We start from the raw sequence: 27,331 nt of genomic DNA on the forward strand, positions 1-27,331 counted from the left end.
AAATGCCAGACGAGACGAGACGTCGAAACGGCATACGTTGAGTACCGCGTAACCCGAGGACCGACTGTATTTGTTCTAGCTACTTATTTGTGATAAGTGGACAATGCACCTAGCAGCAACTATTTGGAGATAGGCTTCTATAATAGATAGACGGCCGCTGATAGGATGTTCAAAAAACTGTACACAAAAATGAATACATAAAAAAACAAATAGGACCCTATTTTAATAACATTGCATGTTTTTTTTTCTCAAATATTCATCTTTTTATCTGGAAATGCAATTGATCCGTTCCTGCCCCCGCAAAGTAAAAATTGCACTGAACAGTACTGTACTGTAGAAAAACACATAGTCATAACATTTGCTCTCGATATAAGTTGCAAACAGAAAATGGGAGCACAAACCACGACTGTACCGAGTGTCTTGTACTTCCGTGTTCTTCTGTGGCTTATTGACGGCAGGCTCACTGTCACATTACTGCCACCAACCGATATTGTCCTTCCACTTAAGGAAACCAAAGTGACTTGATGGTCGGAAGCGTGCTGCCGCCTTCCAGTGGTGGGGGTCTGAAGCGCACTCAGATTTTGCTCGCATCTCAAGACAAACATTTAGTGAAAACCTCGCATTGTATCTCAAGGCACCACTGTACACAACTTTGTTTTCTAGCAAAAGCTCACTTTATTCTCGTAGGGTTACTTGTCTTTATCTTGAAAAATACACAATTTGTTCCCCTCAAATTTTTGACTTTATTCCCCCCAAAATTCTTGAAATCAGACACTATTATTGTGTAAGCAATTTCAAATTCTTGGTTATTATTTGAGAATGCTTATTTGTGGCAGGGTGTCTTTCAGAGAAATTGTTTGTCATTTCAAATTGATTGTTAGTGTGGTCATGTGCTTGTCGTGCCTGACAGTGCGGTGCTTGCCATCCATTTTGAACACCCACATAAATTATATGGTTGGGTACCATATTTGGTCAAGTATTTTTTGCTGCTTAAATTTTGACACAGGGCTACACAGACTGCATATTCAGTCTTTGTTGGTTGGGGGGGGCGGGTTACTTCCCTACATTCCTGCTTTGCTTGTTTTTGAGCTTTCTGTCTCCGCACGGCAATCACTGGCTCCATGCCAGCCCAGAGGAAAGAACATTATGCAGTTGTTGTGTGTTGTTCCTAAGGTTATGTTGCTAAGATGTGGTCCTTGTGGTCTCTTCACAGTTGTCGGATCTTCGCCAGAGGCTGGAACGCGCCGAGGCCGACAGACAGGAGCTTCAGGAGGAGCTGAGGCGCGAACGGGAGGCGCGCGAGAACCTGGAGCGCACCATTGGCCAGCTCAAGCAGCAGATGGCCCAGTCGGGCGCCGCCGTCCCCGCCGGGGGCAGCCCCTCGCCTCCCCTCACCCCGTCCACCGGGCCCCTCAACGCCCATTCGCCTGCCGCCTCCTCCCCTTCCTCCTCCTTCTCGGAGGGCCCAAAGTAACTGGCGGCCCTCTTCGGCTTTCATTGTCGGACTTTTGTAATTTAACATCAAAGAAGAGTTTTGTCTTTTTTATTATTATAATTATTATTATTACTGGTAGTCCTTCTGCTCTCAGCAAAAATATTTAAAGACTTTTTTATTTGTTTGGCATGTGATTTCAATTTATAGCCACCACCATTCGCGCTGCTCGTTTCGCATTCCCTTGGCACACCTCATGGACGGGTGACTGCTCATCTGCGCTGAGAGCATAGTGAAAATATGTCATGGAAAACGGAGGACAACTACATTATCCACCTCGCTTTGCGAAGCCGTCCTCCCTCCGCAACACTGTGGCATCCTTCCACCCTCACCGAAAAGAAACACTGTGCTACTTTTTCTGGTGTACTTGACTCACCCGGCCACCACCGTTCCCCCTAATACTCTCTGGGAAAGGAATTTTTTTTTTTGTTTGTTTGTTTTCTGCAAGGAAAATGAAGGCAGCTTTTGATAATAACACAAGCTTGCAGCCCCGCCCCTTGATTTGACTTGAATGTGGGACAGCAGGTTGACAGCAGTTACTTTCCGTTATGCTGCCCAGCTGAACAAACGGATGCGGGCAAGGAGGTTGAGGAGGGGCGGCGCCCCGTGGAGGCTTGACTTCGACGAGGACCCCTCCAGCACCAGAGCAGCTTGGGGGGCAGACAGCACCACTTTTTGTCACGTTACCAGGCGAAAAGTGCTTTTTATTGCCTCTAAGGAGATCCCTATTACTCAGTGTGCGTGTGAGAGTGTGTGTGTGTGTGTGTGTAAATGATGGCTAAAATGATGTAAAAGGAGGTTGGGGTCTTTAGAACTTTTTATGCATCTGCAACAAATGCAAATTGATAAGACATTCCACTGTGTTCCATCTCAAAGGCAGATGAGGAGGACCGTCGCAAGTCAAGTCATCGTGGGGGGGGCGGATCTTTAAAGAAATTATTTAACATAATATTAAACTAAAGATTTCTATTCAGTTTGTACATACACTAGCCATTAATATATGAACTATTCTTCTGTGGATAATCTTTTGAAGGTTATATGAATGGGACCGGGGAAAGAAAGGCTCTTGCTTGAGATATTTGCAGAAATATGCAAACTTGTCAGGTGGATGTGGGAGAAAATGATATTTAACGTCACACTTTGCCCCGGTCTTTTTTGAGCTGGGAAAATAAGAAACCTTTCCTGTCACTTTTTCTATGAAATCCACCAAAGGCCATATTAGATTTGTGGAAAGACAAAAAATATATATATAATTTATGTGGACGTTTGTGGCCTTTTTCATCACTATTCCGCGGAGGTTTTTAGAATTCATGCCAGGCCAGATCATAGCTGATGTCGGGTTTAATGTGTAAATTAATCAAAAATGGTATGCGACAAAATTTTAAAAAAATGTTTTGTTTTGGGTTTTTGGGGTTTTTTTTTTTTTTGCATGTTTTGCTGCCCCTCATATTTGTCACATGACCACTCACACATGAAAATAAAATGTCTCCCACGCGTAGAATAATAATAGTCACAGCATTTTGTGTGCATGAACCTGTGCAAATTTTTGAAAAGTGTGATGGGTTGAAACGAGGGCTTAATATAAGGTCAGTGTGTGTGTGAGTATGAGAGTGAGCGCCTTGTAAATGTGTTTGTACACTCTTGACGCCACTGAATTCACATTCAGTATTAGTGCTGTTTATATTTTTGTTGTTAATTCAGCAGAACAAGATAACATTTTCTACACAAGGGGCCTACTGTTTGATGTGAAAGGGAATTCCCCCCATTAACTATGGATAACATTTTGCAGTGTTACAACATAGAAATGCTTTTGTACAGTTTTTTTTTTTTTTAAACACCAGTACAAAATTTGTCCATCATGATTACATTTACATATCCGCTGTTAGGGTTTCACACAATTCCGCCGCATACTGTATATAAAGATGATAAATAAATAGATACATAAAAGACAGGAGATGTGAATTCCCGATAAGAATGACAATCGGAAAGTTTGGGAACCCTAGTCCTTTTCCTCTTCGATGGCATGCTTTTGTCGTCCATTCTAGCATTGGTGAGCGACAAATAGGTACATTGTGTTTTCATTTAAACACTTCTTTTAAAAAATAGATTTAAAATATATATATATGTGTGTATATATATATATATATATATATATATATATATATATATATATATACATATATATATATATATATATATATATATATATATATATATATATATATCTTTTTTTTTTTTTTTCTTTTCGTGGCTTACCCCATGCCACCACACAATGTTGAAACATGACTTGCAGTGTCCGTGTATGAATATGACCATTGCCAATAACCATGTGATGAGACTTGTTCTTTGCATGACTCGAGACACTGATCTCCTACCTCATGTTGTGATATATATAAATATAAATATATATATATATACAAAAATATATATATATATATATAAAATGTTTTTTTTTTATGCAGAGGACACTCTAACTGTTCAATCGTTTAATATTGACAAGTACATGACCTGACGTGTAAATGCTTCTTAGCTCTATAATACCTCACTTCTTGTATCTTTGTGTTTTTTGTTTTTATTTTCCTGTTCTTTGCCCTCATTTTCATTTCACACCTTGTACATATGACCTGTGTATAGACAATGAACTTGGATGCAATTCAAGTAAAGTTCTGTAGTGTTAAGCCATCAACACGTGTCTCCTGCTGCATTTTCACACACGCATAGAGATTTTTAACATCTTAAGACTTAAGTGAACTAAAGCGAAATATTTTGACATCGAAAATCACTCTTACCGACAATCGGGCCAAGTTTAGCAGTTTCTCTCACTTCCAATCAAAGCCAGAAAAGGTTCGATTGTTCAACTCTGTATCCCTGAAAGATTATCCTGAGTGATTATTCTGGCCCTGTCTGTAGTCCACCAATTTAGGGAACAATACCGTGATTCTAAGTAAGATATCACCGCCATCAGAAAACCTTTATTAACTTTCCAGGCAGTGTTTTAAAGTAACGTAACTGTGATCCTAGTGTAAAAGTGGAGTTAAACACCATCAAGTAAACCACAAAATCAAGTAAAACTCCTGTACTAGCAAGTAAGCGTTTGCTGAGCTGATATGGTCTTTAGAGGCCTTTTTAGATTTTGCCACAGTTCATTTTCCATTACCTGCTGTATGGTTGTTACCATCACTCTTTTCCTCTTCACAAAAATAGCAAACCCCAAAAAAAAGGAAAGTTAATCCTTTATGGGAAGTCTATACAGTACAGACAAGGGTATACATATTTGTATCAAATGCATATCCTAAATGGGCTCAAAAATTGTTTTCAACAATTCAAAGGTCCGTTTATCAATGTTGGTTAGGTCACACTATTTTTTCCGGCCGGATAAAATGGCGGATAGATGGACGGCAGAAGGGTACCCCGGCTGTAGGCAATAAACGGACCACAAATTTTTAGTAAAATGCCTAGCTCTGCTTAAACGTCTTTTTCATGATTAGAGAGCCAATTTACTGGATTAGTGTCAGCCATCTCCTCTTCTCCTTTTTTTAAGAGGAAAGCGATTGTAAGATATCGCTTTATTGATGTCATTTCTGTTATTACAAAACGGGACGAAGCACTGCACCATTGTACTGTACTTTGGTTTGGACACGGAAGTGACATTTTTGTACCTGATGGCGTAGCCACTAGTCATCCACAGAGACAGCTGAGCTCCTTGCAGAGGAGAAAGAATATATGAGTACTGGGATACGGACCGGGCCCGCCCGCGAATAGTGAAAATCCACATATAATTGACACCCATTGCAATATATTTGAGGGAGAAAAAAATCTAAACAACGTTAGATTAACATTGTATGGTTAATTTTGCATCACCATGCCAAGGGAAAAACAATGACTATGGAGACACAACCACCTCAATCTTGTGCTTAGAACAAAGTTGACCAAAGGAGCTCAATGTCTTCTGCTAAATTTAAACCTCCCAGAAGTGATTTGTCTGGGCGAGTGGACACACTACAAATACAAAACATGTCTGTCCAGTGAAGCACAGCCAGGCCAACACACAACACTTCAAAAATAGAGGGGACAAAACTTTCCCTGCCAATAAGCCTGATTGATTGTGAAAAAGTAGCATGCATGCGCCATGGCAACCAAAGGCAGAAATAGACTCCACATTTGAAAACTTGGGAACTGAGCATATGGCCCACAGACCGCAGGTTCTGCACACCTCTGCTTTGAGCACAGTGTTCAATGAAACACGGGGGGGGGGGGGGGTTACAGGGGCACCATATGTGTGTATGTATGTGTGTGTGTCCTTATGTCCTAGTGTGCAGTGAAAGCTGCAGCATAAGAATATATCCATACATTCATAAAATATGAACTTATAGGAATATTATAAGATATATGACATTTTGTGTTGTTTGTTGTAGTAATAATAGTGCCAGAGCTGGGCATCATTCCGCCCTTGTGATGGATCAGTGCGTCTAGCCACCTATGATGGACGCCCATTTTGTAGGCGATAAACGATAGACGAGAAACTTGAAAAAATAGTCGGACTAATGAATAGTTGGAAGCCCATTTTTTTCCGTCTATGTAATCGTCTATTGTCCATTTTTGCAGTGAGGCTTTGGTGTCCGCAACGAGCCTTCCGGTTAAGGATGTTGAGCATGACATGCTGTATTAGCGTGGAAGACCACTTGGTTCCATTTATTTGGAAATTTTCACGTTTGAGAACCAAATACCAATCCAGTCAGTTAAGGGTGTTTTAAGTGACGGCCTTTCAAATTTAATAGCCTTCAAATTTTATGACATGAGGAAACATCCGGTAAAAATTATTTGTACTTTTACTCACGAAGTAAATTTCAGAGCCTGTACTTTTTTACTTTTACTTGAGTATTTATTTGAATGAGTACTTTTACTTTTAAAGTAATTTTTCATTTTTAATTGTACTCTTACTCAAGTACAGAATGTCAGTACTTTTCCCATCTCTGGCGTTATAATAATATATAATATATCCATCCATCCATTTTCGGAACAGCTTATCCTCACGACGATCGCGGTGCGTGCTGGAGCCTATTCCAGCTGTCTTCGGGCGGTGGACAGTGTGCACCCTGAAATCGTCGGCAGCCAGTCGCAGTAATATACTATATTTTATATACCGGTATATTCATATTGTTTCATGTATTTATATCTACATATATAGTATAATGCACTGCCCACTACTATTTTTCCGTAGTACTGCATTGTTATGTTTGCATTTTGGATTCTAAAACATCCTGCCAACAACACTGATTATTATTCTGAAACAATGTTGTTTCTATTATCATTATTATTATTATTATTATTATTATTATTATTATACAGTATTTAAGTGGTACATTGTGCCCCTCCTCCGGCCAGATCCGGCTCCTGCTGCACTCAGGGCGCTCCATGTAACTGCCACACGACCAGCTATGGCGCTGTTGCACTCACCAGGCACCAAGTCCTGCCGGAATACGTGCCAGAGTGAGACGCACGGGACTGCGCCGTGACGTCATTTGCCTCTCGGTCACCGTCATGCGGTTCGGTAATGCCATTTGCGGTGTTGTTTTGACGCCGGTGTGTGTGAGCGACAGTTAATGAAGAACACACCTTTTCCGTCAGATTTAGGACGCGGCTTCGAGTCCTGACGACGTCGTTCTTGTCATCCACCATGAGCCTCCGCTGCTTTTCATTCTCTTAACTACGGTACGTAGTACTTAACTACGGCTAGCTGCTTAGCTGTCAACAGACGAGTCGAGGCAATTAATGTGTACTCCTGCTACGTTTTTAGACAGCTCCAGGAGAAATGTTGACTTATACTACCTACATTTTGGTTGAGCTAATTGTTTATGTTCATAGGTTGTTTTTTTTTGGACAACGACTAGTCGCTATACTGTACAATTTCGGCTAATAAACCCATGTATGTATACAGTATATATTTATTCTATTGTTTAAAAGTGAATAAGGCCACTTGTCTACTGCTTGTCAAGTGATCTTTTGTGACCTTTTAAAATACAGTTTCTTACCATGATCGATGGCGCATGCTGATGACGTTTATTATTATTATTATTAAGAATTATTATTATTAATTAATTACACTGGTCAATAATTTAAAAATTTTTTGATCAGAAATACATGTAAACTTAAATTTTTTTTTTTCTGTGCTGACTCAGGCTATGCCATCGTTTGTTCTCTAGTACATCAAGTTTTTATCATAATATAAAATTATATTATATGTAATATAGTAAGTATTTTATTAATATTTATAAATTGAGGGTTAGACTCAGCAACAGGTGGAATTTTTTCCCAAAACGTCAAAGCTGTAAATTACAGCGCACGGTAAAATCCAAACTGCACAAGCTTTTATAGCACAAAGATAAAAATAAAAAGTAAAAATATCTAAAAAAAAAAAAACCTTTTACAAATCCTTTTTGGAAATCAGCATCAAAAGTACATTTAGCGACATATAAAGCCATCTCTGACTATAAACTGTAATTTGGTGTCGACCAGTGTTATTTTATACAATTGGTTGGCTATTAGTTCAGGGTGCACCCAGCTGGTTTGGGCTCCAGCACGCCAGCAACCCTCCTCATGAGGATAACCAGTTCAGTACAGTTGGATTAATTCCAGTCCAGTTGGATTAATTATTTTTAGATTTAAAGGAATCCTGACGATAAACCAGATTTTTAACAGGAATGTTGTTAAATCATTTTTTTTATTCAGTATTATTATCATCACTGATCGTGTTGTTTTTGTTATCATTATTGTTGTTTTTTCTTATCATTATTGTTGTTGTTTTTATTATTATTATTACTGTTAGTTTTTAGATTTTAAAGAATCCCACCACTAACTTAGATTTTATTCTTCAGTAATTTTGTTAAATTATTATTACTACTTTTAGTGTTTTTTTTATTAGTTTATTGTTTTTAATCAACCATTATTATTAATATTATTAATTCTTTTTAGATTAGAAGTAATCCTGTCAATAACCCAGATTATTTTCCAAAGTAATGTTTTCAAATTATTATTATCATTATTATTGTTGCTAATACAATAGTAGTGTTTTTACCATTATTTTTATATTCTTCTTATTATTAGTAGTATTAGTATTATTATGAATTCAGTGTTAGTGTATTATTGTTGTTTATTTTTTTTTACCCATGGGTTTCCCATCCTTACTGTAAAGAAAGCAAGATGTGACCCGTATTATTTATTGGTTTTCCTTTGAGTTAGTTGAGTACAAGTGCTTTGACATTTTTGCTTTTGCCACGGCGCAGCATGGAGAACTCTGAGGGCGGTACGTCGTCGGAGCCCGACGGCTGCACGCCACGACCTTCATCCCGCCCGAGCCGATCGTCCGAGCCGGCGCGGCCCCCCTCGTGGGCCTCCTGCTCGTCCTCCGAGCACCGCGGGCCCAAGAAACGGCGCGAAGCCAAGCAGCAGCAGCAGCATCAACAAGAACGGCGACGACGACGACGGCGGCGGGGGGAGGGTCAGGAACAGCTGCTCCGGGAGACGGCGCGCCGGAGGTTGCCGGGCCAACGCGAGCACTCGGAGGCGTGCGGCTCAGTGAGCGACGCAGCGGAAAGTTCGCCTAAGAGGTTTGCTCGGGCCAAATGCCAGCTGGTCGCTCATGCCACTGGCACGGGTGGGTTGACTTGACTTCTTCCTTCTCCCTCTGCAGGAGAGCTCACTTCCTTCATGGACCCTATCCAGCCACTCACTTTGGACCCAAAGCCTGCATTCTTCCTAACCCCACTTCAGTCATGTAAGCGACCGCGTGTTTGTGCACTGAAAAAAAGAATGTCCTTTGAATGTGCTTGATTTGAATCGGTTGCAAATGAATAAAACTGTGGTCAACTGTCGTCATGTCCCCCCTCTGAGCCTCACAAGTAATGCTTGTAAAACCAACATAAAGGAATCCTTTTGATGATCTGTTCTTGTAACGCATAATCGTTATGTAAAATATATGTTGTTGTGTGCTTTAAAACAATTTAAGTACAGTACATGTTTGTTTGTGGGACTCCATTTAGTTCTGTAACTCCAATTACATTTTTAAAACTGTACTCCCCTCAAAATTTATTGTGGACATAACATGATTTGCACTTTAACGGAGACAAATTCAATTATGTCCTCAAAACATTATCTATCTATCTATCTATCTATCTATCTATCTGTCTATCTGTCTATCTGTCTATCTGTCTGTCTGTCTGTCTGTCTGTCTCTAGCTATCAGATTGACACAAATGTACAAAGAAAAAATGGTAGACGTTTTTTTTCCCCCTGTCATTGCATGTTTGCGCATATGCCAGTGTGTGTGTGTGTGTGTGGACATTGACACTGAAAGACTTGTGTAACCCTGCGAGATAAGATTAAAAAAAAAAAAAAAACAGGAATGCCGTGATTGGTCATTGCATCTCGCGATGGGAATGGCTCACAGGACAGGCAACTTCAGATGCTTGTCACCTCATGTCAGTTTGTGTGTTTCCCTCGGTGTGTGCGTGCGATTTTATCAAAACAATGCCGGTGACCCATCGTCCTAAGGAGGAGCGAGAAAAAAGGTAGAAAAATGCAAAAAGGAGCGTTTGAACTTTAAACTGCTCAGAAATCGTATGTCGCGACGGCACGAATGACAAAAATGTGTGTTTGTGTGTGTTAGGCACATCCAGGACCCAGCAAGCCAGCGCCTCACCTGGAATAAACCTCCCGTCAATGTCCTGGTCATCAGGAAAATCCGAGATGAGAGCCTAGCGGAGCCTTTCAAGGAGCTGTGTCGGTTTCTGGTGGAGGTACGCCCAGCATCAACACAACTCGTTTGTGTGTGTCTGTTTGGATGAAAGAGTGTGTGTCTGTCTGTGTGTGTGCGTGTGTGAGGCCACGTTACGTGACTGCTGCCAACAAATGAGCCCTTTGTATGCATTTGTGCAAGAACAGTGTTAAACTGAGACATTAACAGCAGTACAAAAATGTGGATGGACTCCAGTGCACGACAGCAGTCGCGGAAGATCCAAATTCAAATCCTTTGATTGCAAAAAGTTGGTCTACACCAGCTCTGTTTACGAGTCCTAATCACTCCCACAGGGAAACGGGAACTTGAAACCTGCCAACATAAAACAAGTCAAATTGACTTAAATGCACAACAAAAAAGCTATTCATTCCATTCTTTTCATCGATACATTTCATTTTTACCGTTATGCAGCATGATGTAGTTTGTCCCACATTCATTGTGATACATTTATTAGCACCGTAGTAAACCTGCCGGGTGATTCTGTAGCTGTAATGAATATTTATTGATTGTGACAAACTAATTAACGGGGAAATCAACCCAAACATATTTTTATCAAGAATATGTTCCCAGCAGGCCCACTAGTTAAAACACGGCATTCTGATGAATATTGCGTTTGTGTCTACCCTGATTGGCTGTGAGCTAGCAAATGCATGAGATAGAAGTAAACTACAAGCAAAGCAACAGCAAATAAAATGATATTATCTAATGAATTAAGATCAGCAAAACATTGCTTTTTACTTAGAATCGATTCTGCTCGCATTATGAGTGTGTTGCGCAAAGTTCTGGATATGTGTGCATTTTATTTCGTGACATCTTGTTTGTGGATGGTATGGCAAACAATGACTTCTCAGTTACAGAGCGGGTTGCGAGCGTTCTTGTGCGGGCTGCTCCAAGTCAAAATGCCAGTCCATGCAACCCTGCTCGTGTGTGTGAATTAGGAGAAGCAAATGATGGTGTACGTGGAGCGGCGGGTGGCCGACGACGGGACGCTGTCCAAGGACGAGAACTTTGGCTCCATCCGAAACCAGCTGTGCACGTTTAGAGAGGGTGAGTGAGTGAGCCCCAACCAACCTTGTCCCCACCCCCCACCCCACCTCCCTCTGCACTACCCTGCCTTAGCTTAATGCTATCAAACAATGCCAAATATGTTTATGGTTAGCATTGATAGTTGATTACTTATGTTACAGACTATCGTACTGGGCCACAGTAGTAGTATGAGTAGAAGTGGTAGTATTCTTTGTAGTTTGTGATCTATGGCTGTATTATACTGCCTCCCAGTGGCCAAAGCGGGCACACCAGAAGGAGCAGAGGAGTGAATTGGATTGCAGTATTAACTCATGATGCACAAATGGTTTCATCCTTTTTAATTATGCTATTACTGTCAGGTTTTTTTTTTAGAAAGTACAATATTGTAGAGTGCTACTTTCATTTTAAAAAAAGAAATAAACAATTCTGGATTGGGACCGGGCCGGCTCCCGCTAATAGCGCAAATCTGTGTATAATTGACGGCCATTGAAAAGCATTGGGTTGTAAAAAAAAAAAAAAAAAATTAAAGAGACAGTGTGTAAGAATATTTTGATGTTTCGATGTTCTTTCATTTTAAAACCCCACTAATCATTTCAGTAATATGCAAAAAAAAAATGCCCTAGCACATCAACTTACATATTTTTTGATATAGGTCTTGTAATCGCAAATTCTGTTACATGGGTCGCGCCTCACTGTACAGGGTGCTGACATATCTCGCCACCATCTTGCTGCTGCGGAGACCCGAAGGAGAAAATCACCCGATCACAAATTTGCCGGATCAATGACTACAACGTGTAACAAATGCAATGCACTTACTTCGTCAATTGAGGCATGCTAGTGGTGGTGTAGGGGTGTGTAGACTTTTTCTATCCACTGTACAGTGTAGTTTTGTGACCCCCTACAGGCTACGACGACATCTCCGACTGCATCGATCTTATCATCTGCCTGGGCGGGGATGGCACGTTGCTCTACGCGTCTTCTCTCTTCCAGGTACGTCCCCATGCCTCTTTAGCATCTCTTTAGCATTAGCATCCGGCCGTTGCCTGAAATAACCTCAAATGTCTATTCGTCCAGGGCAGCGTTCCCCCGGTGATGGCGTTCCACCTGGGCTCCCTGGGCTTCCTGACGCCCTTCAAATTTGAGTCGTACAAGACCGAAGTGGATAAAGTCTTTGAAGGTGCCTGCTGTTTTCTGAAGCTGAGCCGTGATTGGTCGTTACCTGAGCCCTAAGCAGTTGTGATGTCATTTTCAGTCGACAGAAGTGACCCATGACATGGCTAAAAAGGGGTGGATTTTGCTGCTTAACTCATATTCCACAAACGCAATATTAATCAGAATGCTGTGTTTCAACTAGTGGGCCTGCTGGGAATATATTCTTGAAACAAATATGTTTGGGTTGATTTCCACTTTAAGTCATAAAACTCACCTTTTGGCATCTAAACACAAGAATAATGTTAGGGAGTACAGACAAATTGTAAGGTAGACTACACAGACTGTTAGAAACTGCTTCGAGAAGGAAGCAAAAACATGCTTTGACTTTCACTTTTGTGTGTGGTTGCGATTTTTTTTTCCCCCCAAAGTCCTTTTCTAATGTATTTTTCAACAATTAATATTTATTACAACAAACTATCAAATCTGTTGGATTGGATGGATGGATGGATGATATAGTACTGAGTTAAAGTCAAATGAAACTTTAATAAATATTAAAGACAGTTTATCTACTACAATTACAAAAAATGTTGATGTGCAGTTTGGTAAACGTTCACCACAACAACATAATTCTGCCACACAGGTGTGGTGTAAACAAAAGTATAATACTATACTGATAGTGAAAGGCACGAGCGGAAATGCAGATTACAACAATAATGTAAGCAAATTAGTAGTTTTGCCACTTCCTATATTGCACTTTGTTTCATAAAACGTAATTTTTCATGAATCACTCATGTTCTTATATGGACCAATAAACAATAGTCCAGTGGCTCTAACACTTCCTACACGTCACTTCATTTCATGAAACATGATATGTAAACATGGACTGCACTTCTTAAATCACTCACTCAATTTATCATATACTCTGAGAAATAAGTAGAACATACATGTATAAAATTAAAGTTTACCGAACTCCCCTTACTAAAATCACAAACTCCAACCGGTAGGAAAAGTAATATAATGCCTTCTTATGACATAATGACATAATCAAGCGCCAGCGGGCATTACCACACGCAATTGCATTGCCGTACCAACACACTTTTGCACATAACGTGGCACTTGTCTTAAGCGTTTCATTCACGATCCACCCGGTGATGTGTTCAGGGAACGCGGCCATCACTTTGCGCAGTCGCCTGAAGGTGAAAGTGGTGAAGGAGATGTTCCCGCCGCAGCAGCGGGAACAGGGTCAGGAACAGGAAATCAACGGGCTTGTTGCTCACGGCTACACGAGCAGCGACGCAGGCAAGGTCACCCTGCAGCTTCAGGTGAGCTCTTCTCGTCTTCCTCCATCATTGAAAACTAAACAGTGGCGCCTTGAGATATGACTGAGCCGATTCACGGGTTTTGCCAGACACAAATTTTATTTTTTGCTTTGACTTGCAAGTGCGGACTTGAGCTGAAAGCGCTATATGGTGGCAACTCTCTTCACAATTACAAGCACTTGGTTCATATAGTGAACAATTCTTCAAAAAAGAGGCTTCAAAGCTGTTTGGTTCCACTCCCAGTTGAAGCTGACTGTCAGATTGAACACAAAACAAAGAGAATTACACCTGGTCCATTTAAATCAACTACAGAGCTTAGCCCTGCAGTCCGCTACCTTATGCTAATGCTATATTCATTAGCACAGTGTTTTTCAAACTGTGTGCCGCGGCGCACTGGTGTGCAGCGAGATATTATCAGGTGTGCCGTGGGAAATTATCTAATTTGTGTGCCTGTGCGGTCGAGCGCCTGGCAGCGTAATCATGTCTTCACTACATTGTAGTACTCTTCCGTACCAGCAGGTGGCAACAGCAGCTAGCCAATTGTCTTTGATTAGAGACAAGAGAATTAGCATTAGCATTTATGTTCTGGTGCTTTAACCCTTTAGACAACAGATTGAACATAAGTGTACTGTAGACAGACAATAGAATGTCATTCACAGTCATATATTCTTTATCTTCTGTAAAGAATGACTGTTTGTGATGTATTCTGTGATCTGTGAGGAATTGAGAATGAACAGTATATCCGTCCGTATGTCATTACCGTATGTTTTGACATGCTAGCAGTTAGCATGGATACAGTACAGAATAATACAATGGATTATTATGTTTCCGTATTAAAATACACATGGCAACAGTATTTGGTTTTTTTTTTGGGGTGAAGGCTGGAACAGATTAATGGCGTTCCCCCAATAAAGTATACCGTTCAAGGTGACGGTGAATGAGAATTCACTCTCAAACAGAATATGATGTAAGACGATTGCTTTCAACGCAACCAAGCGATTCGGTCAAAAGCCGTTGTCCGCCGTACGGCTGTGTAAAGGTGCAAATTTTATCGGCAATGTGTTCCGTTCCATGTTTGTAAAAGATCCGGTCCGATTCTGTTTCCTTTTCATTCCCTCCGACTTTCTTGTTGTTGGTTTTTCTTCTGCCCCATTGCCCGTGTGCTGGATGCGTTACCGTGGCGACAGTCATAATAAAGCTGGCTGGTGGAGGAAGGCAGACGTGATGCCGTGTGCTTGTGTTGAGCCCGGTTGCCGCGGAGATCGTGGCGTCACCAGCATAGTCGACGCCAGATGGATGTTTGATGGAGTCTGCTGACATACTCACATGCTCACGCTCACACACACGCACATCTGCAGTGGATCATTTCCCACCTCACCCCCTCCTCTTCCCTTCTTGTCTGACCTCAGTGATAGACTGAAGACGCTGATTGATGATTCTTCCGTCAGCGCCTCAGTCTAACCTCCTCTCGGGGGTTGGCGGCTGACGTCAGCGCACCTGTCAGTCGTCGCGCGGGACGCTCATCTGCATGCGCCACATGCGTGGTGTGATAATTGTCCAATAATCGGCAGTCACAGCATCAATTTTCATGTTGAAGATGAAGACCGACTGCAGTTGCTTCTATTTCTTTTGATGGATCGAGTTTCCATTCCGCCTCATTCTTTGAGGCTTAACCTGAGCCCAGCTGACTTTAAGGCCCAGAGTAGGGAATAGATTGTTTTGGTGTATTTTAATGAATGAACTCCATTTTTCTTTTTTTTAAGATTAGTAGTTGTAATTTTTAGAGGAAACAAATAATTAAGAATGTGGGAAAGTGTTTTCTTTAATTATTTTTTTTTAAGTTGTATCTTTTTGAGCTAATGCTGTTTGGGGTTTCACAAGAAAAAAAAAAAGATAAAAATAAGTGATTTGTGTGTTTTAGAATTTTTTTTTTTTTAATATTCCGAAAATAGGCCTTTTTTTCCCAGACAAAAAGTAATAGAGTTTACAGGGGAAAAAATTGTGATATATTGATATTGTATTTTTTTTTTTTTAACTATAAAAAGTTCTATCCTTTCAGTTAATGACATACTTTTCTAGATACAAAATTATATTTCAAGAAAAAAGCATGTTTTTTTTGTTTCAGGAGAAAGTTTGAATCTTCTGAGAATTGCACACATTTTTAGTAGTAGAGTTTTTTAGAGGAAAAAAAGTCCGAATGTTAAAGTAAAAAGTGGGAATAACAAAAGCTGTATTTTTTGTGATAATCTTTTTCTCATAAGTAGTTATTAAAAGCAATAGTGTAATGACCCTCCTTTGGACAGACGGGTATATTGTTCTTTGAGACATCTCAACTTCTCTCAGTTTATCATTTTGCCACTATTCTTTTTTTTCTGCAGAGACTAAGGAATATATGACAGTGAATACTGGATTGTTATATTGTCTGTCTACATGTTTCTGCACCATTTGTGGCACGGTTTATGTGCGAAAATGCTCCCTGTGAAGCTTCGATGCAGAGATTTTGCTTCAAGCTTTATTTGGAATCAAATAAAAACATTTTTGGAATAATCGTCGCAGCCATACAAGTGAACATAAAGTAAAGACCAATGCCTGCATGCGCAGGTGCTGAATGAGGTTGTGGTGGACCGTGGGCCTTCGTCCTACCTGTCCAATGTGGACTTATACCTGGACGGGCGTCTGATCACATCCGTGCAAGGCGACGGTGAGAACCCACGCTCGCCATTTTCTACTCCTCTCAGCATTTCAAACGAACGTTACGTTAACCCTGACTGTCCTCCACCAGGTGTGATCGTCTCCACGCCGACAGGCAGCACGGCGTACGCAGCGGCAGCGGGGGCGTCCATGATCCACCCTAACGTGCCGGCCATCATGGTGACCCCAATCTGCCCACACTCGCTCTCCTTCAGGCCCATTGTGGTGCCCGCCGGAGTGGAGCTCATGGTAGAGGAGTAGAAACAACAAGTTGATTTTGATAGATAGAAGAAATAAATATATATTTTTTTTCACTTTACTTTTTAGATTACCTTGTCCCCTGATGCCAGGAACACGGCCTGGGTGTCATTCGATGGCAGGAAGAGACAAGAGATCCAGCATGGCGACTGGTACGTCCACTATTTTGAACATAATAATCCATTCATGGATTGTTGGAATTGATTGGTTAGTCATGTCTTGAAGGTTGTTGGTTCTAGTTGGTTCGGTCTTAGTTAGTTTGCTGTCTAAAGAAGACATGGCTATGGAAGTGAAAATATTCACATAGAAAAACACAATGATGACTTTAAAATGTTATTGTTTTCATTGTAGTCATCATTTTTTTTTCAATGTTTAGTAGTAATACATTCATTTCTTCACTTTAAAACCTATATATAATAGTAATATTTTTTCAAGATGAACAAAAATCACGTTATAGTCACATAGTTGCATTTTTTTCTAAATATTTGGGGGGAATAAATTCACATTTTTACAGCATAATATTCTGAGAATAAAGTCAGAAGAAAAAGTCTCAATGTCACATTCATAAAGTCATAGATCTTGAGAGATGGAAAGTCATGTAGGATTACAAGAATTAAGTTGGGCCGTTCCAGATACAATTTTTGGTTTTGGTTTTCTCGTCGATAAAAAGACCTAGTCTTGTGAGAATAGAATACAAACTTGGATTTTTGGGGAGTAAATTTTGTAAAATAGATCATCCAATTTTTGTTTTTCCAGTCTAGAATGACAGATTATTTTGGTGTTAAAATGCTCGACCAATCTGGGGATAGCCGTGTAATAGCAATGTTTCCACACACTCATTTATAATAATGTACAATAAACATTTTTTTTGTGTACGTGCGTCCTTAAGCATCAAGATCACTACGTCGTGCTACCCCGTGCCGTCCATCTGCTGCCACGACCTGGTGTACGACTGGTTTGAGAGCCTGGCGCAGTGTCTGCACTGGAACGTGCGCAAGCGACAGACACGCCTCGCCGAGGCGTCCGACACTTCAGACACGGAGAACTGAACCCGGCCTACCCCTTTTTCCGCACACCCACACCCCTTCAGCGCAGTTCCTGAGCCAAATGCAGCACCTCTGACGGTACAAACCCTCCCGATGGGGTCCCTTTTTTTACATTCCACACTGTATTGAAATAAGAGAAACATCTATGTGTATATATTTGTACAAATTATATTTCAGTTCCGAGTTATTTAATGTCATATTTATGTATTTTCAAAGTCACACACCACCCAACAGAGCATTGTTTCCCAAACTTTCTTGAGCCAAGGCACATATTTTATGAGCAAAATCTCACAGCACGCCACCACACACAACCACAAGTATGTACAGTGAACCCCTGCTATTTGTGGGATAGAGAGTGAGCAAATAATTGCCCTCCCTCTCCCCAAAAAAAGGGAGTTGTAATTGTGTCTAGATACCACAAGATGGCGGCAAAGCACTTAAAATGAGAAGGTAATAAAGCATCAACGCCATGCTTCCAAAGTATATACAGTACAATCTTGAAGCCATGTTACATAGAGTCTTATAGTCAGTAAATTCAACTCAAACAATAGCATTACATTAGCTAGCATACTAGCCTAAACAACACCCAATGGACAAACAGTTATGCAGACTAGCATTTTACACAAACAGTATTAAGTCTAAAAACTCACCTTTTGGCATTTATACACATAATTGTTCTGGAATATTGGCAAATTGTAACTGCGATTGTACACCGGTTAGTAACTGCTTTGGGAGAGAAGCAGAAACATACTTTCACGTTTTGAAATGACTGCCAGCAAAACAGGACATCTCAAAAGCCCATTGGGCTGAAAGCTCTTATGTCACAATTTGGTCAATTTCATATTTTTGACAAATCTACACTATTGGTTAGTCCTCGTGTGTGCGTGTGTGTGTGTGTGAGCTATTTGTAAAAAATATTGATAAATCTAAAGTGTTCACGGCTCAACAAACATACCATTTTTCATTAAGTGATGATTTTGGAGGTACAAGGATTTTGCCTGACACCAGTTTATATGAAAAACACCATCAATTAATTAAACCAAACAACACCGATTCCACCAGATGGCGCCAAAGAATACGTCAATTGCTTTTGGCTTCTGCTCAAAAACAGAAATGGCAGATAATTGAGAATTTAAAAAAGCATGAACATTGGTAAATGTCAAATTGTCAATATGTGGGGTTCACTGTATACAGGTTATTTGTACCTGGCTTCTGCCATCAAGTGGAAGAAACCTTCTCCAATTGTCCTGCCTCACATACATGAGCAAAACATTTTGTTCCAAGTACTACATGATACTTTTCCAACCAATTAAGTGAATCGGATAATTTCCTACAACACCGTGGTTGGGAATCACTGATCTCAGAAGTGTCATAGAGCCATGAGCACAAAATGGCGGCTTTCAAAAATTAAAAAAAGGCTGAAACACTTACTGGTGCGTTCTATGTTTTTATTGCAATAAGATATTTCCAGACATCCATTATTCTTTTTTTTTTTTTTTATTATTAAATTATACTCCAATATAGCATGAGACTCAAATGTGAACAACTATAGGCAGTCAGAGGACACAAGAGAGAACATTGACATCTACAACTTTTCACTCACCTGCTGTGCAATTAAGAGTCATTTTAATGTCATATATCAAACTACATTGTACAAGAGCAAGTGGAGGGTGACGCAAGAATCGACCCAAAGATGACTACATGAGACAGAACATGGGGCAAAAAAAAGTGAGTGGAATAAATTAAAGGGGAAGGAAGAAAAAGCAGCTGATGAAACGTTTCTACCGTTATTTGGACATGAAGTCGTACAAAAACTAAACAAACATGGTCGCAGGAAAAGGGGAATATTTATATATATTTAACACCTCCTAATAATAGAAAAGACGCAAAGAGGCAGTTACATGGACTGCAAACACGGTATGCATAATTATAGCTCATAGATCCAAATATTACCATGGCGTAGAAGGGACACACTGAAGAACGAAATGACACCCCCGACTCCTTCAGACAAGTCAGAATATTAAGAAAATAAAGTCATAATGACAATTTTTTAGGAAAATAAAGGTGCTTGAACATAGCTCTTACGAAAACCAAGTTTAAAAAAAAAAAAATCAAATAAAAGTCATGTTACGTGTGAAAAGGTATCATTTATGTTACACGTGACTCGTGGAAACTTGACGTCCTTCCTTCATTGTACCTTGGAAGAAAAAAAATTACTTTATTTTCTTAATATTTAGCCTTTGTTTCTCAGGAAACTACAGCTCTATTTTTGTAATATTACAACTTTAATCTTGAACAATTACAACTTTTTATCTAAAAATAAAAACTTTATTCATGTAAGACTAGGAGTTATCTTAAAAAAAAAAAAAAAGTAACATTGAGACACCTCCCCCCAAATATCACTTTGATCTTTGGAGTGTGTCCCTACTGCTCCTTGGTAAAATATAAATGATACATTTCAAAATGCGATCATCCCCAACACTTCCACACTGTGCTCGTTTGCTTGTTTGGCGAAGTGAACCGTTCTCGTCACATTTCTCCGCGTTGTTTGGCACCTTTCATTTGAAAACTGAACTTTTGCTTTGAAACCGGACTGAGGATCTTGTTGACCACGCACAGACACAAAAATCAAGTTCACCTCGGCGAATCTCCGCACACCTTTTTAGGTTCCTTTACAAACGAAACAAAAAAAACAAAAGGTTTGGTCCCTCTCTGTCGCGTTGGGTGTGGCCCGCGATGACACCAAAAAAAGTGGGACAAGAGCCTTCTCCGTTGGACCTTGCTATGTGACTGTCCAGTTTTTTTTTTCCAGCGCCAAATGAAATTCTGGTAAATTTCCAGGGGAAGTTAAGATGGAGAATTTGGGAAATGCTGTATTCCAAACTGGAAACTATCCATGAGAACTGAGGGTAGCTTCATGGAATGGAAAGCTATCACATTCAAGCGTAAATATAAATTGTTTTGTCATAAGCAGACATGTTAGATAGCTCTCCTTGCCCACATGCGGGGGCATCACCATGACTTTAATTCTCCCCTAACTATATTTAAGTTCCCTATTAAGGGTCAAACTTCCAATTTATAAATCCTTGTTTATTACCATTAATTCCTGTGAAAAGTTTCCCATTTGGAAAAATCCCCAGATTTGCAACCCGAAGATGAAATGACGCAGGAAAGGATGGCAGATGAGCTCATGTTGGGCAGAAAGTCAGTAGAGCATGATGGGATTTTTTTTTTTTTTTTAGTTTATGATTGAGCCTCGTGGACTTGAGTGTCTTTGTGCTCCTCTTTCTCTTTGTCTTCCTCGTCTTCGTCTTCATCTTCTTCCGTGTGCTGGTCCAATTCCTCCCTGGTGATCATCTCAAAGTCGTTGCCGTTGCTGTGCTGCGATCCTTCCTCCTCCTTGCGCTCGCTGTCCGTGTCCGAGCGCCGCTCTTCGTCTTCTTCCTCCTCGCCGCTTTTACGCTCCTTGTCGTCCTCTTCGTCCTCCTCCTCGTCATCGTCCTTCTTTTCGCTGTCTGACTTGTTGTCGTCGCTGTCCGACTTGCGGGCTTCGCCTGCGCCGCCGGCGTCCTTGTCGCCTTTGGTCTTCTTGTCGGCGCCGCCCCCTCGCGGGCCTTTGTACTCGTGTGTGTAGAGCGGGCGGAAGGAGTCGATGAAGCCCACGTCGGCCGTCAGGTTGGGCAGGAACCAGAAGTGGTGACGCCCGCCCGTCACCAGCCAGATGAGCAGGAAGAGAATGCAGCGAGCTGGGAGAACAGAGGAAACGGTGTCAGAGCAGGTTTGGCCACTTTGCCAAAACCCATCAAAGCAGGTCAAAAGGTGGGTGCGACACGCACGCCCATCAAACCCAATTTGAGCATTTTTGCTGTAAAATTCAGCAAAGGCCTAAGTTTCGGATGTCTGTAAAAGATCAATTATCACGAGGGTTTTTTTAAGTGTGATTTTTTTTCCCTCCAAAGCGACATGCACACTAACTGATGATTGAGCCAAATTTGAGCATTACCCCTCCCTTGCAAAGTCAGCAAAGCCCCGATTGTCTCTGAAAGATTAGCCAACATTATCTTATTAGTGCAACAATTAATCAACAACTAATTGATTATCAAATGAATTGCCAGCTACTTCCGTATTGTTTGAAGCCACTGTTTAACTTAAAATTGTCCAAATCTTAAGGATTCAGCCTCTCAACAGTAAATAGTCTGATTTCTGTAGTCCGGTTTGGAAGCAGACTCATGTTCTTTATGATGAAACAAAGTAACACAGTAATACAAATATGTATCTGCTTTTACTTTGGAGGACATTGATCAACATTTTTCCCTACGTTCTGATGTTACAGACCAAAATCAATAACTGAATCATAATCAATCTAATGGGCAGGCCTAGTATGAATAACCTGTAAATGACATAGTTTGAACCTCAATAGGAGGGCACCTGCTGGATCTTAAATCATTTCATTGCAGGCAACCTATATCCAATATTGTTTAGTTATGTTTGTATTGTATGTTATTTGGTAATATTTCTATTTTAATCTCAATTTAAAATGCCTCCGAAATATACAGTCAATGATGTGAATGTCCATCCATTATCTGAGTGTCAATGTGAAAATTGCTTATGTATTTGTCTTTGACGGACAGTTTTAAAAAAGATTTTTCTATGGACATTTTTACCTTAAAAAAAAAAGCTCCAGTGTTTTGACAGTAAAGTTATTACTTTTTTTTCTCCCAGTCATTTCTTTGGAAAATACTCTCACAATGTAATAATGTGGCTGGTGTGCCTAAAAACAGTGGAGATAGCTTATAGATAGAGAAAGATATTGAGGTGATTAAATGGAACAATTTACTTCACAATTTTCTATGCAAACATTTCTGTTTGGCTCATAATATATTTCAGAAATGCTTAATCCAATCCATGGAAGTTTGATGTTCAAAAAGGAAAAGGATATATTAAAAAATAAATAAAATTAAATTTAAAAAATCCACGAATGAATCACTTCACTCGGGTATCAAACCCACGGTGAAAACTTTCCCCAAACTTAGATGCGCAGCGCGCCGATCGTGCAGCAAATGTTTTAATACACTTGGAGGTAGCAGAAACAAGTCGGCAGATTCCAATGAGGAAATTCCATTTCTAATATGGATCCAATTGACGAGCATTTGGCCTCGGCGGCGGTGCGCGTTCTACCTCGGTGCCACTGCCGCAACCCATTTGCAATGTTGCGGCGTGCTTCCACTTCTCTTTCTAGACTGCGCGGCGGTGGGAAAACGAGTGCGAGGCGAGCGTTCTTACCGATGGCGAGGAGCAGAATGCCGGCCACGAAGCAGCCGGCGGCCACACTCAAGTAGTAGACGCCCACGCGCATCTCCGCAGGCCACAGCGGGAAGAGCGTGGCGGCGATCACGGCAATCACTGATGATGACGACAACACGTTAAAAGGTTTGCCGAGACATTTAATGGGTCGAAGAGACAACCGTGCCGTGCAAACTGACCCAGGACCAGCCCCATGGCGAACGTTTTGAAGTGGACAGGGTCGTAAATCCACACGTACACCTAGAGAGTAGAGATTTTCCGGCTTTTAAAAAAAATGTTATTTACAAAAAGGTTACCCGGGTGACACGTGTCTTTTGACCTCGTTTCCATCGAGGAAGAGCTGGTCCTCGTGCAGCTCCAGTTTGAACTTCTTCTTCACCTCCTTCTTCTTCTTGGGACTGTCGTCCTGCAACCATTACGAACACTGACATCAGTCGCTCCCCTCGACAGTTGTCCTTGACAATTGCAACGCTGCACAATGCAAATATCATTCCTGGCGAGTTATTCATGATAACTGCCACCACCACGCACAAGAGGCCAGAACAAAGATTAGAAATCATCCAAACGTACGCTCTTGTCTTTCTTGGCTTCGACGGCATCCGCCACCTCCTTCTTCTTGTCTTTGTCCTTGCTCTTCCCCTTTTTGTCTTCCTCCTTCCCACTGTCGCCCTTGGACTTCTTGTCCTTCTTGGCATCTTTCTCAGACTTCTTCTTCATCACTTTGAGGGCTCGGTGGAAGAACTGCTTCTTGAGGAGTCTGCGCAGCCGGGGGAAAGGATACATGTGACTCAACCGTGTTTTCATTCTACACCCCAAAATGGTGTCGCCGGCGTGCATGTGGTGAGGCTACTGGCAGGGCGCGGGCACCTGTTGCAGTAGTCGATCACCGAGTCTCTGGTGGTGAAGATGGCTTCCTCGCCTTTCTTGGCCTTGGCCCACTTGGAGTCCAGTAAACAGTCCACTGCCTTGGATGCTGGTCCACGGAACACATGAAAGAAAACAGTTCATTTGTTTCCTGAAAACAGTTTTGGATTGCCCAATATCCTGTGAAAATTTATCATGCCGACTCTGGTTTGATCTTAACTCATTCACTGCCATTGACGGATTTACTCGTCTTTTCAAAGTCCAACCGTTCAACACCAGGAATTTATTTTTTTTTTCAAATTTTTTCAAACGTTAAACATGTTCAAAAAAATCGATATCTTTTTTTCCAAACGTTAGGGTAAAAGAGGGTCCGAAAATGTCTGGCAGTGAATGAGTTAAAAAATGAGAGATGTTTTAAAATCAAACCTTCTTACAGTATGCTATTAATAAATAAAAATAGTTCAATCAGCCCATTGTTCGCAAAAGCTTGTTGAATACTCCATTCTTTCATATTGGAGCGGTGGGTACCTGAGCACCGAGCATTCAAGTAAAACATTTTAAAAATAAATTATTTACACTTGAATAGCTTCAATATCTACATGCAAAGATATTCAGTTGAAAAACTGGTACAAATGACCAATTATACGTAGAAAATTACCTGAGTGGTGAACATTGGCCATCATGTTACACATTGTTACTTTTGAGGATCACATGGTCACCGCAACTTATTAGCAGTTAGCTTTGCCGACATAACGTCATTAAAGACGGCATGTGACTTGATTAAATGGTATTGTGTTTCATTGACATTCTGCCAGTTTATTGGTAATTGTTTGTGAAGCTAGTGTATTTTAAGGGCGTAATCACATGAGTGTGTTGGCATCTCACGAAGAGGACGTGGTCGCTACTGCTATTTTTCACCATTCTAAATACATTCACACACAAACGACGGCACAAATACCTGTAAGGTTGTTTATTTTATCCCTGCAGTATATGTTTGCAATATTGTAAACTCTGAAATCTGGTGATGGACTGTAAAGGGGAAAAGATACTGACTCTCTGAAGTGGGTTGGACATTTGAGCATCTGGCTGGACTGTACTTCTTGAGAACCATCCATATAGAGCTTTGTTAATCACTACATCCAAATTATGCAAAAGTGACTCAAACAAATCAACATTGCCTTTCTTGGGAATGCCTTTCTTCTGGCCTCCAATTGGCTGAAAACGGCCATTCAGTTTGTTGTTACTGTGGCTTTGAGGATCACTTACCGGTGAAGTAGTCCACTCGCTGGCCCATCATGTTGGTGGACTTGTTGGGACAGTTGAAGCGCATGTACTTGGCCACCGCTTTCTCCTCCTTGGTGGGCTCGCTCACCTCCTGCACGCACACGACAACATTGACTTTTGATCAACGGCGTCAATATTGAGTGTTGCGTTACCACTCATAAACATGCCAACAGTACACATTATGTAATTGTATGCTTACAAAGTGGCATGAATATGTAACAGGGGTTTTCCTGGCTAAAATTGAAGGCAGAGGGGGAAAAATTCTGATCATTCACGTGTGTGTGTGCTGTGCACCCAGTAAGTCAAAGACTTTTAATTCCTGAAATGTTACTGAAGTTTTTACCTTTATTTGATTGTTTTTGTTTTAAAGTTTTCTTATTTTCAATCATATTGTAAATCTCAAATGTCCAACGCGATAACACTAGTTCGCTCCTCATCAAACATTAATGTAGTTTAACGATACAACAACAATCGATTATCAAGTTAATAGATAATTATTTTTGAATCATCGATTAATCACATAGAAGCCTAAAATTGTCCAAATCCTCAGAATTTCAGTCTCTCGACAGATTTCTTTAACCCTATATGAAAGCTGACTGATTGTGTTGAATCAAAAAAAAGACATTTACAAAACTGTGCTTTCACTTTGGAAAAGAATAATAGACATTTTTGCCCATTTTATGACATGTTAGAATGGTGTTACTAACCAAACCAGTAAACAAATCATAAATATCTATTGTTAATTTGAAAAAAAAAAAAGTTTTTGAATGGAAATCATGGAAAGTAAAACATGTTTTTAAAAACAAGATTTATCGACAAACTAATCGACAGTTGAAATATTAAATAATAATTAAATTAATAATACGTTGCAGCCCTAATGTAGTTACAGTCAGCTACATTGATCATTTAGTGCCTCTCGTGGAGCTAAATAACGAAAATATTCTGTATGTAATATAGCTTAAGCCACAGCTAGTGAGAATTACTAATGTAACAGTGTGTAAAATTTTACACATTGTTACATTAATGTGCTCTTGAATTGACCTGTTGCTGTAATCTCTCTCTCTCTCTCTCACTTTCTGGAGCATTTTCTCCCAAACGGTCCAAAACATATGCAATGGTTGCACGAAATGACAACGCAGTGCCACATGTTACCTCCTCACATTATGTAAACACGTCGCGTAATAAGGCTTCAGCCACTAAACATCCATATTGAGCGCAGAAAGACACGGCAGACGGCAAGTTAGTTTAAAATGGACGAAATATAGAGATAATATTAAGTGCAGTTAAATGTGGGTTGAAGCGATTGTGTGTTGAAGCAAGTAGACGGCATTTCAAGTAATATTTCAGCCGAGCAACACGACTCCATGAAGGTAGTTGTAACGCAAGCTAACATAGCCACGTTAGCATCACCTAGCTTCACCAAACCGGCAACAGACGGCCTTCAAGCGGGTTTGCGAGTCAACGAGAGGCGGCCGCACGCCGTCGCGCTACCGGCAGAGGCTCAACAACCGTAGAGTAGCTTAAAATAACACCGTCATACCTGGATCCGCTTCTTCTGTCTCCTGCGCTCCGCCATGATCGTCCACAGCTTAGATTCTGCCGACCGAGAGCACACGTCACGTATCGCGAGACTACGAACGCGACGCAAGGCGCAGTTTGAGCAGGAAAGGTAGTTTTTCATATGTGCCCAAAAAATGACATTATATTACATTTTATATAATTTCATACCATTTTTACATAAAATTATTGTGTTAAAATGTGAAATTTTTAATAAAAAATAATTGTATTGAAAATCATATATAAAAATACATAAATCAATTTTACAATGTAGCATCTATACTGCTCTAGTTATCAATCAATCAATCACATTTTATTTATATAGCACTTTTCATACATAAAAATGCAACTCAAAGTGCTTTAAAACATTCAAAGCAAAACATAGAATTATCTTCAATCAAAAGAAAAGATAAATTATTTAAAAGTTGTTGAAAGCCAAACTAAAAAGTTATGAACTCTTTAGCGCCTAAGTAGCAAAATTGTATCTAGCAACATTTACAGTATGCTTTTATCTCCAACAACCTTTTGAAACAGTGATATTAAAA

The 27,331-nt window shown here is 40.4% G+C and overlaps 3 protein-coding genes across 4 annotated transcripts in view; 2 read left to right on the forward strand and 1 right to left on the reverse strand.

Moving 5' to 3' along the window:
* skila (SKI-like proto-oncogene a) overlaps positions 1–3,641 on the forward strand; it is a 45,000-nt gene extending 41,359 nt beyond the window's left edge. For both annotated transcript variants that reach the window (XM_086043658.1, XM_086043660.1), the window contains exon 8: positions 1,214–3,641. In XM_086043658.1, the coding sequence (XP_085899784.1) occupies positions 1,214–1,474 (261 nt within the window). In that variant the 3' untranslated portion in view covers positions 1,475–3,641. The remainder of the gene's footprint in view (positions 1–1,213) is intronic.
* A 3,356-nt stretch (positions 3,642–6,997) lies between these two features.
* Positions 6,998–19,207, forward strand: nadkb (NAD kinase b). Its single transcript, XM_086042871.1, has 12 exons — positions 6,998–7,204; positions 8,776–9,099; positions 9,183–9,266; positions 10,157–10,286; positions 11,224–11,332; positions 12,216–12,301; positions 12,386–12,488; positions 13,625–13,785; positions 16,384–16,483; positions 16,565–16,722; positions 16,801–16,883; positions 17,621–19,207. The coding sequence occupies exons 2-12, from the start codon at positions 8,777–8,779 to the stop codon at positions 17,778–17,780; spliced, it is 1,497 nt and encodes a 498-aa protein (XP_085898997.1). The 5' UTR covers positions 6,998–7,204; position 8,776; the 3' UTR covers positions 17,781–19,207.
* Positions 19,208–19,211: 4 nt separating this feature from the next.
* Positions 19,212–26,885, reverse strand: sec62 (SEC62 homolog, preprotein translocation factor). Its single transcript, XM_086042873.1, has 8 exons — positions 26,770–26,885; positions 25,212–25,320; positions 23,949–24,054; positions 23,652–23,838; positions 23,401–23,487; positions 23,261–23,321; positions 23,061–23,180; positions 19,212–21,523 (listed from the first exon to the last, which is right to left on the reverse strand). The coding sequence occupies exons 1-8, from the start codon at positions 26,803–26,805 to the stop codon at positions 21,021–21,023; spliced, it is 1,209 nt and encodes a 402-aa protein (XP_085898999.1). The 5' UTR covers positions 26,806–26,885; the 3' UTR covers positions 19,212–21,020.
* Positions 26,886–27,331: the final 446 nt, after the last annotated feature.

This window comes from Filicampus tigris, chromosome 10, assembly GCF_054856515.1.
Source record: "Filicampus tigris isolate MCC_2025a chromosome 10, RoL_Ftig_1.0, whole genome shotgun sequence".
In the NCBI taxonomy this organism is placed as follows: domain Eukaryota; kingdom Metazoa; phylum Chordata; class Actinopteri; order Syngnathiformes; family Syngnathidae; genus Filicampus; species Filicampus tigris.

What these genes read in the sequence shown, in the direction of transcription:
- sec62 (XM_086042873.1), bottom strand. Translation starts at nt 26,805, where the DNA reads ATGGCGGAGCGCAGGAGACAGAAGAAGCGGATCCAG. An exon ending in GTGATCGACTACTGCAACAG is followed by an intron (nt 23,839 to 23,948) that starts GTGCCCGCGCCC and finishes CCGGCTGCGCAG; the next exon opens with ACTCCTCAAGAAGCAGTTCT. An exon ending in TCTTCCTCGATGGAAACGAG is followed by an intron (nt 23,322 to 23,400) that starts GTCAAAAGACAC and finishes TCTACTCTCTAG; the next exon opens with GTGTACGTGTGGATTTACGA.
- nadkb (XM_086042871.1), top strand. Translation starts at nt 8,777, where the DNA reads ATGGAGAACTCTGAGGGCGGTACGTCGTCGGAGCCCGACGGCTGCACG. An exon ending in CACATCCGTGCAAGGCGACG is followed by an intron (nt 16,484 to 16,564) that starts GTGAGAACCCAC and finishes GTCCTCCACCAG; the next exon opens with GTGTGATCGTCTCCACGCCG. An exon ending in GAGATCCAGCATGGCGACTG is followed by an intron (nt 16,884 to 17,620) that starts GTACGTCCACTA and finishes TGCGTCCTTAAG; the next exon opens with CATCAAGATCACTACGTCGT.